Raw genomic sequence first — 12,889 nt, 5'->3', positions numbered from 1 at the left:
TGCAGTTGACACACAAAGGTGGGACACAGTGACAACTCTATTGGCATCGTGATCAGGAGTGTCAGCAGATCTGCATCCACTCAAAGTGAGGCCAATAAGTAGCTACCAGAGTTCTTAAGACCATGGAGTGACAAAACTGTTGATCAATCTGTGGAGATTAAAAGTAAGGAAGGAATACACATCCGTAATGTCCCAGGCATGTTGGATGCATCCTCCATTGCAGTTTATTGGTCTGGGACTGGGGAACAGAAGATTGGATGTCTTCTGTTCAACCTGGTTACAAATAGACTGATCATGGGGGATCCCCATATCTTGAACAATCTCTCAACTACCAGCGGGTGTAGGGACCAACTCACCCCGACCACCTGACCATGACAATTGAGCTGATCTGCTAGAATATTCTGCCTGCCCAGAATGCATCTGGCCAACAACCTTAAAAGCTGCTGTCACCGTTTGTTGATGCAGGCAACCATGGTCATGTTGTCACTTATCAACACCACCAAATGCCCTATTAAATGATCTTGGAATGCCATAGTTAACCAAGCCTCTCACATTTTCAAGATGCTACTCTGCAGATGTGGTGTGCCCTTTGTCCACACTGTAAAGTTCCCGCTGAGCGGGTTTTCTATGGTGAACCACCCGTTTTCTTTGATATTGCTCCTACAAGATCGGGTCAAGTGAAATTAGCCATATTTTTCCTGTGTAAATATGTATCCATTACTAATTCATTTATATCTGTTTTCTTTGCACATGTGTTAGAATGTTGTTGTCAATTCTTGTGAACTTACTTTTTACATTACTTGTATTTATCCATTGTAATTATTACCGAGAGTAATTGACCTCGGGTCACCTAAATTCTATTGTATTCCTCTGTGTGACATCTACACACCGCTTTATAAGCGACCTGCGTTCTGAATAAACTAGCAGTACCTGTCCTCCTGCTCATTATTTTGCACCTCTTAAAGTGGTGACCCCAGAGTGGTTCCCGGAGCCATTAGCGGACTCATACGGTGACCTAGTCTTGGCTCCATGAACTACCCCATGCCCCTAACAGACTAAACACGGTGCTTTAACCAGCGTTCAGGCGTGCTGACTCTCGTCGGCAAATCACCAGCGTCATTAGCGGACCCACACGGCGCGCTCCCAGGTGCGCATTGACGCGAGTAACCCACTCCAAGTAAGAGGGCAATAGTGAGTATGGACGCGGACATTCCCTCCCACATACAGTTAACTGTGAACTTCGCGGACTCAGATATCCCCCTCGCGCACGACCCGCCCGCGCCAAGGCTCACACGCTCCTCCACGCTGCTACCAGCGCGCTGCCCGTCCTGACGGAACAGATTAAATCCGCCCTCGCCATAAAGCTGCCACCCTTCACGCACAGCAACCCATCATCAATGGCTCTACAGGGTCGAGGGGCAATTCAGACTGGTGGGACTTAATGACAGGGTGCTGCACGCCGACGCCGTGATCAACACCCTCCCGGAGGAGGTCTATAGGAAGGTCGTCCCGTCGGTGTCTGCCACACGCCCCATCACCTACCAGCATCTAAAAACCTCTCTCGTCGAGACCTGCTCCCTGCCGGTCTCCGAGAGGGCCGCCCGCACCTTTGACCTTGTCAACAACCCTTGGCATGGCCAGAACATCCTGGAGACTTGGGGCGTGATCCAGGACCTCCTCACCCTTCCCAAGACGGACAGCAGCGGTAGGCAGTCGGAGATTAGCCTAACAAGGGAGATCCTCCTCCGTCAGCTCCTCCCGGAGGTCCGAACCCAGATCCTTGACCCTTACACAATGCCGCTCGAGGACCTGATCAGGACGGCGCAGCGGCTGACGGACTCCACAAGGGCAGCAAAGCGGGCATCCACGCCCGCACACCCCATCAGTTCCCTCCAGCTGGAGGATAATGCAGAGGAGGAGATAAGTGCCATCACCAGGAGACAGCCAGCATACCACAACAAGAAAAACCCACCGGGGCCTTGCTACTACCACCAGCGGTATGGCAAGGACGCCCGGAACTGCCAAACCCCCTGCTCTTTCACCCATCCAAAAAACGGAGGAGGCGGCGGCCAACAGAACACGCTGCCATGGCAGCAGAGGAACCCAGGAGCCCAAAACCATTAGGCTTGACGTCCACGACACCGTCTCCGGCAGGAGTATTTGTAGTCTCCGCTGAGCCGGTGTTCTATGGTGAACCACCCGTTTTCTTCGATATCGCTCCTACAAGATCGGGTCAAGCGAAATTAGCCATATTTTTCCTGTGTAAATATGTATCTATTACTAATTCATTTGTATCTGTTTTCTTTGCACATGTGTTAGAATGTTATGTCAATTCTTGTGAACTTACTTTTTACATTACTTGTATTTATCCATTTAATTATTACATAGAGAGTAAATGACCTCGGGTCACCTAAATTCTATTGTATTCCTCTGTGTGACGTCAGCACGCCGCTTTATAAGCAACCTGCGTTCTGAATAAACTAGCAGTACCTGTCCTCCTGCTCATTATTTTGCACCTCTTAAAACACTTGACATGAATATTCCTTTCAGGTATGCGCCCCATCCATTCTTTTATTCCTCAGTAAACAGAAACATCTGCAGAGGGGGGAGGAGCTCAGCAGAACTCCCTTTAGGAAGTGTCTGTTATCTAGCCACCAATAAATGTCCTGCCTTACTTCCTGACTCCGAGACACGAGTTGAGATGGTGGATCAAGATAGGCAGACCAATGCTACTTCAGTTAACACTTAAGCAACAAAAGGTCACTGCCTCTGAGGCGCAAGCTTCTCCAACAAGCCCAGATAACCTAGGACCACCTGCCATAGCTGAGTAGGCAGTTTCTGTTGTGACAGGAACTGAGCTACTACCTTCCTCAGACTCTTCAGACGAAATTCCACAAGGAAGGCTCTTCATGCTAAAGAGTTCGAGAGCATACCCAGATACCTTCCCTGTTATTTGGGGATGAGATCGGACTTTTGCCAATTGGTCATGATTCCCAGATCGAGACAACAAGTCAGCAGAAGATACCCTATCACCAAGGTGTTCCCTGGAGAAAGACAGGATTAACTGATCATCAAGGTACTGCAGAACATGAATACTGTACCTTCCAAATGAGCCCAAGTCAAGACTAAGGTGCCATTCAATACCCCATCCCTCCCTACTGTGAACCCCCTATCAGATCGCCTACCTGCTATTAACTGGGACTTTAAAACCTGAAAACCAGATCCTTTAGGGCAACCAAGAAAAATAGGCTGCAGTCAATAGTTCAACCAGTAGACACCTTACTTTGCACTAACCAAAAATGTAGAAATGACCACCACAGGAGAGATCCTAGCTGGAATGACTTGGTTAAAGATCTGTATACACATTCACGAGAAATTTTTTTACTGTGGAGGCAAAATGGTAGCCTGAGGAAGGACATTTTGCATTGCTAATGAGACAGGCGAGAGCGCAGTTCAAACTTTCTCTTAAGCACTGCAGAATAAATGAAAAGCAACTAAGAACTGGTGCAAAGTCTAGAAAATTAGCATCTGGCAATTACCCTTGTCTTTGAAATGACATTCAATCCCTAATCCCAAAACTAAGAAGCTATCAAAGAGAGTAGGAGAAGTCATCGGTGATGAGGCTATCACAGGAATGTGGGGCGATCATGTAAGGACAGGATTGAGTGACATACTGGCTGGGTGTTGATTGGTTTATTGGCGGTTCCTTACTGAATGAATGTACAGAATCTTCGAAGATGTTATTGGCCTGTGCAAGCTGCAAAGTAGCATCTATACACAGTCAGAGCAAAACAGAGGTAATGTTTCGGACATCTGTGTTTGTCGGCAGACAAACAGATGGCGATATTGAGACACATAATAAATGTACAGTGTTAAAACACACATCAATGGAAAGGCCAGGAAATTCTACATATGGCCAGTTGCATGAGATTCAAGACAGATTAATGAATACAATGCAGTAGCATAATATATGTGAAATGGCGAGACGTTTGGCGTCTTCACAAACAGAAACATACATACAGTTTGATACAGTAGATTCGGTGGAACATCATGAGTACATGATTAGAATGCTTGCATGGCAATGCAAGTAGTGGTGATTGTACATAAATCAAGACAACAATGGTTTGGGAGAAACAGACGGCAATATTGTATGGTTGAAGTCGCGTTCCGTCAGAGAAAGAAAACGAGATGCTCTTGTTTTGTTTTGTCCACTCCGATGGATGATGATTGACGAACACACAAGTGTTTGGAAGAGACGGCGTCGGGCTCTTACAATCTCACTCCCAATCGGATGCACTATCAGTGAAACAACAATAAACAACTTCTGTTATGCCGACAATATGGTTCTGATTTCCCGATCAGTACAAGGTCTCCAGCGACTAATCGACACTTGCCACAGATATGCAGAGGAATTTGATATCCTACACAACGAAAGCAAGACCCAGTGCATGTCACTGCTCCTGAGATAAGTTCCTCATTGTGTGGCGGAATTTAAAAAAACACAAAAAACAGTACACAACACTCACCCTGATCCTCGGTTGCTGGAAGATGGAGTAAGGCGTCCACGGTCGCCAACACAGCACCCAAAACCACACAAACAAAACAAGGAAACATAAAAAAAGAAGATAGAACTATATACACAACAAGAACAGTACACTAACAAGGAAAACCAACAACTCTCAAAAGCACACAAAAAACTGTCCAAAACCAAACGACTGACTAGCACTAGCTCTGACTCAAGACTCCCTCCAAAACCGAAAAATCCTTCACATATTCCACAGACAGACAGTGCCGTAAACAAACTAACGACCTCATCCCTCTTCCAACAACCGAAGCACACGCTAACGACAATTACACTCTCTCTCTCTCTCTCTCTCACAAAACGTTGGGAAATGCTAAATAAAAACAAATTTATTCATCCCTCTATAATTCTCCCCCCTTTTAGCATTTCCCAACCAATACCTTTCACACCTCTTCCAATTCTTCAACTAACCCATCCCATTCGCTCATTGACCTTTCCAATTCTTGCAACGATTCATTCATGCTTTCAATCACTCGTCTATCACTGCTACGCTCTCTTACTCTTACACTTTCGCTCACCTCCAACCGTTCACTTACCCCTAATGAAGAATTAGAGAAATTTATTTCTAGTGATAGAAATTCATTTCTTGTTATAATGTGGCTCGGATTCCACAATAAGCTGTAGGTCCCATTGCTAGGTAACCAATTGGTTCTTAGCCATGTAAAATAAATCTAATCCTTCGGGCCAGCCCTAGGAGAGCTGCTAATCAGCTCAGTGGTCTGGTTAAACTAAGGTATACTTACTTTTGCTCCCGAGATCGCTTAAGCATACTGCAGAACCACAAATTTTCCTTGGAAATCATCATCTGGAATTCAGGCATGAATTTCTGTATTTGGGGCACATTATCACAGATGAACTAAAAGATACGACAGACATGGAACAGAGGTGTTGTAAACTATGTGCAAATGGTAACCTGATTGCAAGGAGGTTTGCCTTTTGTCACCGAGACACGAAACGTGCTCTTCCACTCGTACTCCAACAACATGCAGATGTTCACAGAAAACTGCCTGGATAATTTAAAAATCATTGTTAAGTGAACAATTGTGCAGTCCAGTCCGATCACCCGACTGAGAAACAGCAACAATTCGCTCATAAAAAACATCCTAAGCAGGGAGGCATTTAGCCCTCTGGACCTGACTTCTGTAACCACCAAAGGCCCCTAGCTGGAAATTAATTGTATGCAATCTGCTTTTTAATCGTTATTATTTTTAAGATTTTTTACGATTATTCTCAATATTATTACTGTCATTACCATTATTATGAATGCTATTTTTCTACTTCTTCAGCAACTGTGTGGATATTACTGATTATCATTTTTATCATGTTATCACGTGTATCTAGACTGTGCGTATTGTATTAATCTTGACTTTGTATATTCCATGAAATAAAGGATATTATTACTATGCATTATTATTATAATATGAGTAAACACCTGATTAGCAGTTACCAGTCTGAAGCACCAGACCTTGAACTCAAATACAGTCTCGTTATAGACAAAGTGGAGGTTCATTGCTGCCAAGACTCCTAGTGAATGGGTATTTGAAAGTATGCATCCTGCAGGTCTCTCAAAAGCATGAAGTTGCACTTTCATGAAATCTAACACTTAACATAGAGTTTTCATCTTGAAATGAGTCTGCATAAAATATTCACTCAAAGCTGAGATATCAGTCACTGGTCTCCAACCTCTGGCTGCCTTCTCTACATGGAAAAAGCTGTAAATCCCACAGAACGACAATCTATGACTTCCATGACAACTTTATCTGTTACTGTTTCCACTTCTGCTAACATGACCCAAGATTTCCACGAATCTGGAGACTGAGTTGTCTTTGAGAGGAGTGGATGAACATCCTTGAAGAGAAGCCTGTACCTGACCCAGATGACTGATACCACCCATACTCCATTCTCTGTTGCTGTCACTTTGCTAAATGGCTTGAAAGGCTTTCTCCTACTCTTAGCAACAGAGGTAGGGTATCGCAAGTCTCAGTGACCTCTTGCCTTCTCCTTACCTTTCCTCCCTTCTTGGAGGGGCAAGAGAAAGGGAGACAAAAGAGCTAGAAAGAATCTTCACCATTCTTGGAAGAGGCAGAAATCTGGCCTTCGTGTCTGGGCTTCTGAAGCACAGGCTTTTCAGTGAGCCAGATGTAGAGGGCTTTGCTGAACCAGGAGGTTTAGTTCCAGGTACCTTGGGCCCCCTGCAATGGTTTGCAGGGCACTTCACAGTTGAAGACGGATTCATGGGAATTCTCCCTCCCATGTTCAACCATGGCCTCATAGTTCCTCACTGGGTGAGCGGGTGCCGTTCTCAACTACCACTCTGTTGGTTGTGAGTTCGAATCTCCAACTGGCCAGTGAAGAACAAGAGGAATTTGTTTCTGGTGATAGAAATTCATTTCTCGCTATAATGTGGTTCGGATTCCACAATAAGCTGTAGGTCCCGTTGCTCGGTAACCAATTGGTACTTAGCCATGTAAAAATAAATCTAATCCTTCGGGCCAGCCCTAGGAGAGCTGTTAATCAGCTCAGCGGTCTGGTTAAACTAAGATATACTTAACTTTTTTCTACCTACCCTGGAGGAGAATAATGAAGCAAGCCCAACACTGAACATTCTGCAGTGAGAGGCTACTATCATGGGGCACCTGCTTAGAGGACAAGAAGAAAATACTGTCTCTTGCAAAGAACCAGTTTTGCCCATTGGTTGGCGACCTGGTGTGCCAAGAAGGTGAAGGCCCTACCTTCAGACATCTGAAACCTCCTGTACGTTGTTTTCTTATCTGCAGCCAAGATACTTGTCACAGCATAAACTGAGAGTGGACATCCACAGATCTAGCCAAGAGACAGCCTGAGAGTTGCCACTGCTATAGACTCCAACACATTTGCCTCTCTAGTGTTAAAGAGCAGTCCTCCTGATGGAGTCCCTCCAGGGAGAGGGTTTTCCTCACCCAGCAAACTGACACATCCTACTGCAGAGGACTAGCCTCTGCATCCTCCAGAAATAAAATGCCTCAGTTGGTGTGAAAGCAGCTGGGAGGTTTTTTGATCTGCTTGAAGCAAACAAACTCCTTCACTTGCTGATCAGGGTCTTTGCCTCCATAAAAACACCACAAGCCAACCGATCAAGGAAACCTGACCGATGGTAATTGTTACCTCTGGGGTGTTGCCCAAGACTAACTCCGTAGAGACAGAAACAGTGGGCAAATGAGAAGCAGAGTTTGCCTCCCTAAGATTATTGTGCACGTGAGTGAGTAAAATAGCCCTCTTAAAAATGCTCCTCCAGCACGGACTGAAGAGGTTCAGAGAAGGGCCCTCAAGACCTGATTTTGTCCAGAGGCATGAGCTATCTCCTCTCCTGGAGAAGAAGAGGCCTCACCATTCTTGCCCACCATAAAATGAGCCTCTCACCAGAGAAAGCAGAATAGAAGAAGACAGAGAGGAGGAGCAGACATTTCACCACCACTCCTGCGTGCCTCACACCCCTACAGCAAACCACACAGACAAAGCATGGGAGAGATCAAAGGAGATCTCTCCCTTGATTGAGAGTGCTTGGTAAGCACACACCTTCGAGAGTGTGTACACCTTAAGGAAGAACCTGCCCTGTTCAAGACCCTGCATAATCTGGAGACCATACATAACCAGGAGAGTGAATAGGTTGCTGCATACCCACCCTGTTGCAACTGAACACAGCTGTGGAGAGGGGGGGGGCCTCCAGAGGTGTAACCCATGCCTGGTATGGGGCATCCCATTGTAAGCCTGACTGTGCACAGTGAGCTGGTGTAGGGCAGGAGACCTCATTTCCAAGCCAGCGTTGCCTGAGGTACAATGATTACCTTGCAATGAACTGGCACCTCTGCTCTCTTACCTGGCAGCGAGCAGAAGTCCTCCTAGACTTCTTATGCAAGGTCTTCCCCTTCTTCGTCTTCCTCCTGCATAGAGTAAAAGAGTCCAGGGACAAGGCGGGAGATGAAAGAAATGAACTGAAAAAAGATGACAACAGTGAGGGAGAAAATGTGGAAAAATGGTGAGAACGCTTCTTCCTTTACTCGCCTTCAACTCTGGACTGGTCAAGGCTGGAACAGGAGAAGTCACAACACCTACAGGGTCAGCTACAAGAAACAAAGCTGCCACTAGAGGGTCACCTGCAGCAAACAAGGTAGCCACAGAAACTGCAGCAGTGGCAGCAGCAGGCACACCAGTGGTTGGTTTTCCCTCCTTCCTGCCAGCAAGTCAGGAAGAAAGCAAGTGACAGAAAACCTGGAAGATTAAGTGTAAGCCCAAATTTGTATAGAGGAAGATACCTCCCAGTTGGACTTCTCATCTTCAGAAGAGGGATGGAATGGATTTGTCAGACTTAGGGGTGCTAACCCTCCTAGGAGGGGAAGATCCTGGCATGGGTGGAAGAGGGATGGCAATTGGTGGTAGTAAAACTGGAGGGATTTGACACCGTCACCAGAGGAATGTTACCCTTTAAGAAAGCTTCAAATTTTTATCTCTTGTATCTTGCTGTACTTCTTGTACTGAGGAAAGTGCCAAGCACATACTTCACAGAAATGAGATCAACAACAATCCCTTCCCTATAATAAGCACAGATATTATGTGGGTCTACCAATATGGGAGATATGAAGCATCCACATGGTAACCATGACCACCACACGGTGTTGGCCATGTTTCTTCTTCAACTAGAGAAAAACAAAACCATAAAAAAGCAAAATAAATGCACAGGGTCCACAAAGAGGTAAAAAGAAACAACGGTAAAGCTGCTCATCCATGTCCAAGAACCCAACAAGCACACAAGGAAGAGCAAGCAGGAATGTCTTCTCATGATGGCAGCCAAAGAAAGAGTGAAATGGTGAGAGGGAGGCAAGTGAAGGGTTACCCCCTCCCCACTTTGTTACCAAGATTCAAAGGTCATTCTAAATTGTGCTGAAGGATACTCCTAATATAAAGGGCGATGTTTGTATCACCCCAGGAACAAAGGTATATTATATAATAAGTGCAAAGGTATTGGCTGGGTCTCTGCAATGTGTCTGGAAGAGAATAGGAACGCCTACTGTTGTGATATAATAAAGACATGGTAAAAAGCTGGCATTATTAGGAATGAACTGAGCAGAGGAAAATTTTGGAAGTGTTGTAAGGAAAAAGAGACGGAAGAAATGATATAAAACTGATATAAAAAGGTGTTGGAACAAAAGACCCTTGATATCTAAGAATCGTGAGTACATGCCAGATAAACCCCTGGTCCTAGTGAATTCTCTATATAGGTGTATAAGATGACAAATTCTGTGTACATTTTATGCACAGATAGTTCACCCTGGACTCAGCTGTGGATGATGTCCAACGCCTGCTTTCTTCGTGACGCGGGTATCAGGGGGTGTAGGCGGTCTGTGCTGGTGTCGCAGAGAAGTGTCGATCCGGATTCACCTATTGGCACGTCTTCCCACTTCAGTGTGGTAAGTGCTGTACGGTAAGCTGCCGTTTCCGGGTCTGCAGCCTGTTCCTTCGCCAGGTCTTCATAGTCTATGCCAAGGTGGACAGAATTTGTTTCAATCTTCGATAGGGCGTCAGCTACTGGGTTCATCTTGCCACGGACGTAACTGATGGTGCATCCGAATTCGGAGATAACAACCATGCGCCGCTGCTGTCTTGCCGACCATGCATCTCCCGCCTTCGTGAACGCATGTACCAATGGCTTGTGGTCTGTCAGGATGGTGAATGGGCTGCCGTCCAAGAGGTACTTGAAGTCCTGCACAGCTTGGTAGATTGCCAGCAGTTCTCTGTCGAATGCACTGTAGCAGGTCTCCAGCGGCTTTAACTTACGGCTAAAAAGCATGGCGGGCAGGGGAACCGTCTACTATCTGCTCCAGCACAGCTCCTGGCGGCGTTGCTGGCATCGGTGGTAAGTCTCAGGAGGGCAATGGGGTCTTGATATGTTAAGGTGGTGGCTTTGGCGAGGGCTGCCTTCGTCTGTTTGAACGCCTTTTGCTGTGGGACTTCCCAAGTCAGTGCTCCGGTTAGGGGACACATGATGTGGTCGATGTCCGGCACGAATCATCGGTAGTAGGTGACCATGCCATTTTTGATGTTGGAAAATCCCTCATTGCATCCACCTTGAAGGCCATGGGGAGGACATCTGTCGCCCAGGAAGTCTACCTTCTCCACTCCGAAGGCATTTCAGCGCAGCCCGGACGTGACCCAGGTGCTCCTCTGGGGACCTGGAGAAGATCAGGATGTTGTCTCGTAGCAGACGCAGAAACGTAGGTCCCCAAGATGCAGTCCATCGGGCTTTGGAATGTGGCCCCTGCATTCCTGAGGCCGAAGGTGGAAAGGAGAAGGTATATGTCCCGAATGGCGTGATGATGGCTGTCTTTGGAAAGTCGTCGGGATGTACTGGCACCTGAAAATAGGACTTGAGCAAATCCATTTTTGTGAATATCTTGGCCCCGTGCAGGGCTCCTGTTAGGTCCTGCATGTTTGGCAGCAGATAGTGGTCCGGTGCTGTCACTAGGTTCAGCCGATGATAGTCCCCACAGGGCCTCCAGGAACCATCTGGTTTCTTCACCATGTGGAGGGGGACGCCCATGGACTCGATGCCTTTTTGCAGATACCCATCCTTTCCATCTCGGCGAATGCTCATTTAGCATCCTGAAGTTTCTTGGGAGGCAGGCGGTGGAACTTGTCGTGTGTCGGCGGGCCTGTGGTGGTGATGTGGTGATGGATGCTATGCTTGGCCTGGGTACCTGGCACCTGATGCAGTTCTGGCTTGAAGACATCTGGGAATTCGTGCAGGAGGGCGCTGTATTTGTTCAATGAGTTGGAGCATACAGCGGGCATTCCCGGTCCAGCGGAGAGCGGTTGGGAGCGGCAGGTTCCAGTATCCAGCAGATGTTTTCGGCTGACGTCTACCAGCAGTCCGTGTCGTGCAAGGAAGTGGTGCCTAGTAAGGGAAACTTGACATCCGCAGTGATGAAGGGCCATTCATATTTATGGCCCAGGGTGGATATTTTGCGGGTCCGAGTTCCGTAGCAGCGGATGGGGCTTCTATTTGCGGCCACTAGTGCAGCTGCGGCACCAGATGTGTGGTCGTGGTCCTCCCCCGATGGCGGAAATAGCGACTGCATAGCCCCGTGTCTATCAGCATCCGTCGTCCCAATATGGCGTCGTGGATGAAGAATCCTACTGGCTGGGATTCCCTAAGGTTTGCAGCTACTGCTGCTATGGGTGGCAGCCTTCCTAGTTTTTTGTGAAAGAACAGGGGGCTCTGCAATTCTTGGTGTCCTTTCCAAACCTCTGATGGAAGTAACACCAGGCTGGACTTGTCCTCATCTTCTGTTGCTGTGGCGGTGCCTTCTTCCTGTATACAGCGTTCGTGTCCCCCTCTTCGGCTTCTTCTGCTACCAGGCTGCAGGCTGCAGGTGTTGCAGCGTTCTTGGATGCCTTGGTGGCCTCGTGGAATTTGTGTGCGAGGCTCACCAATTTGTCCATCGAGAGCGTGTCTGCTTTCATGATTTGTGCCCTCACTTCCTGCGGAAGGCACCACAGGAATATTTCCCGTGACAAGCTGATCTCCCTCCTCCATCCATCTGAGTCAAAGCCCGGCAGCATCAGGAGACCTCATAGTTCGTCCCAGGCATCCCTGGGTGATGCGTCCCCCAGGGGCTGGTTCATCTGGTCAAGGGCGCGTTGGGCTCTCTCTGGGACGGGCATGGAGTATGTGTCAATGAGTTTCTTTAGTTGGTCTTCGTACTTGACTTTGCCCGGCTGCGAGTCCAACCATGGGGTGATTCTGTTGAAGACCTCCTCCGGCAGCGTTGTCATGGTGACGTCCACTTTGGTTTTCTTGTCCGTGATTTTAGCTACATGGAAATGGGTGTCTGCCTGCAGGAACCAGGATGCAGTATTTTGCCGCGAGAATGGTGGCAGTTTCATCGCCTGGCTTATTGCTGCCTTCGAAGGCAAGAGGGGGATGCAGAGGATGTGTGTGTCCTCAGAACAACTTTCTACCTCAGCGTCTGACATTTTGACTCACACCAAAACGCGAAATAAGCACCGTATTTAGTCCATTAACGGTGTTTGGGGCTCGTCAGAAGTGAAAACTATACGCCGTGTGGTTCCGTTAATGACTTCTGAATACAGTTGACGTAAATCGTAAATGGCAGGGCCAAACCGTTCGAGAAAGCCAGAATGTGCCTAAAGAAGGAGCTGTCATAGGTCTAGACTTTGTTGTCGTATGGTTCGGTTAAAGGCTCTCTGAAGGTAAAGCAGCTGTAGTGAGTCTGTTAATGGTGAAGCCAAAACCACTGTGTTTACCGTCGC

The 12,889-nt window shown here is 47.2% G+C and overlaps 2 protein-coding genes across 2 annotated transcripts in view; both read left to right on the top strand.

The window, feature by feature from the left end:
• LOC136851878 (probable phospholipid-transporting ATPase IIB) overlaps positions 1 to 12,889 on the top strand; it is a 351,307-nt gene that overhangs the window by 241,353 nt on the left and 97,065 nt on the right. The window lies entirely within an intron of this gene.
• Positions 8,595 to 12,889, top strand: part of LOC136851710 (uncharacterized) — a 29,675-nt gene continuing 25,380 nt past the window's right edge. The window contains exon 1 of the mRNA XM_067126056.1: positions 8,595 to 8,774. Within this exon, the coding sequence (XP_066982157.1) occupies positions 8,595 to 8,774 (180 nt within the window). The remainder of the gene's footprint in view (positions 8,775 to 12,889) is intronic.

Source organism: Macrobrachium rosenbergii, chromosome 24 (genome assembly GCF_040412425.1).
Source record: "Macrobrachium rosenbergii isolate ZJJX-2024 chromosome 24, ASM4041242v1, whole genome shotgun sequence".
Lineage (NCBI taxonomy): Eukaryota > Metazoa > Arthropoda > Malacostraca > Decapoda > Palaemonidae > Macrobrachium > Macrobrachium rosenbergii.
This window is presented reverse-complemented; position numbering and strand designations above follow the sequence as displayed.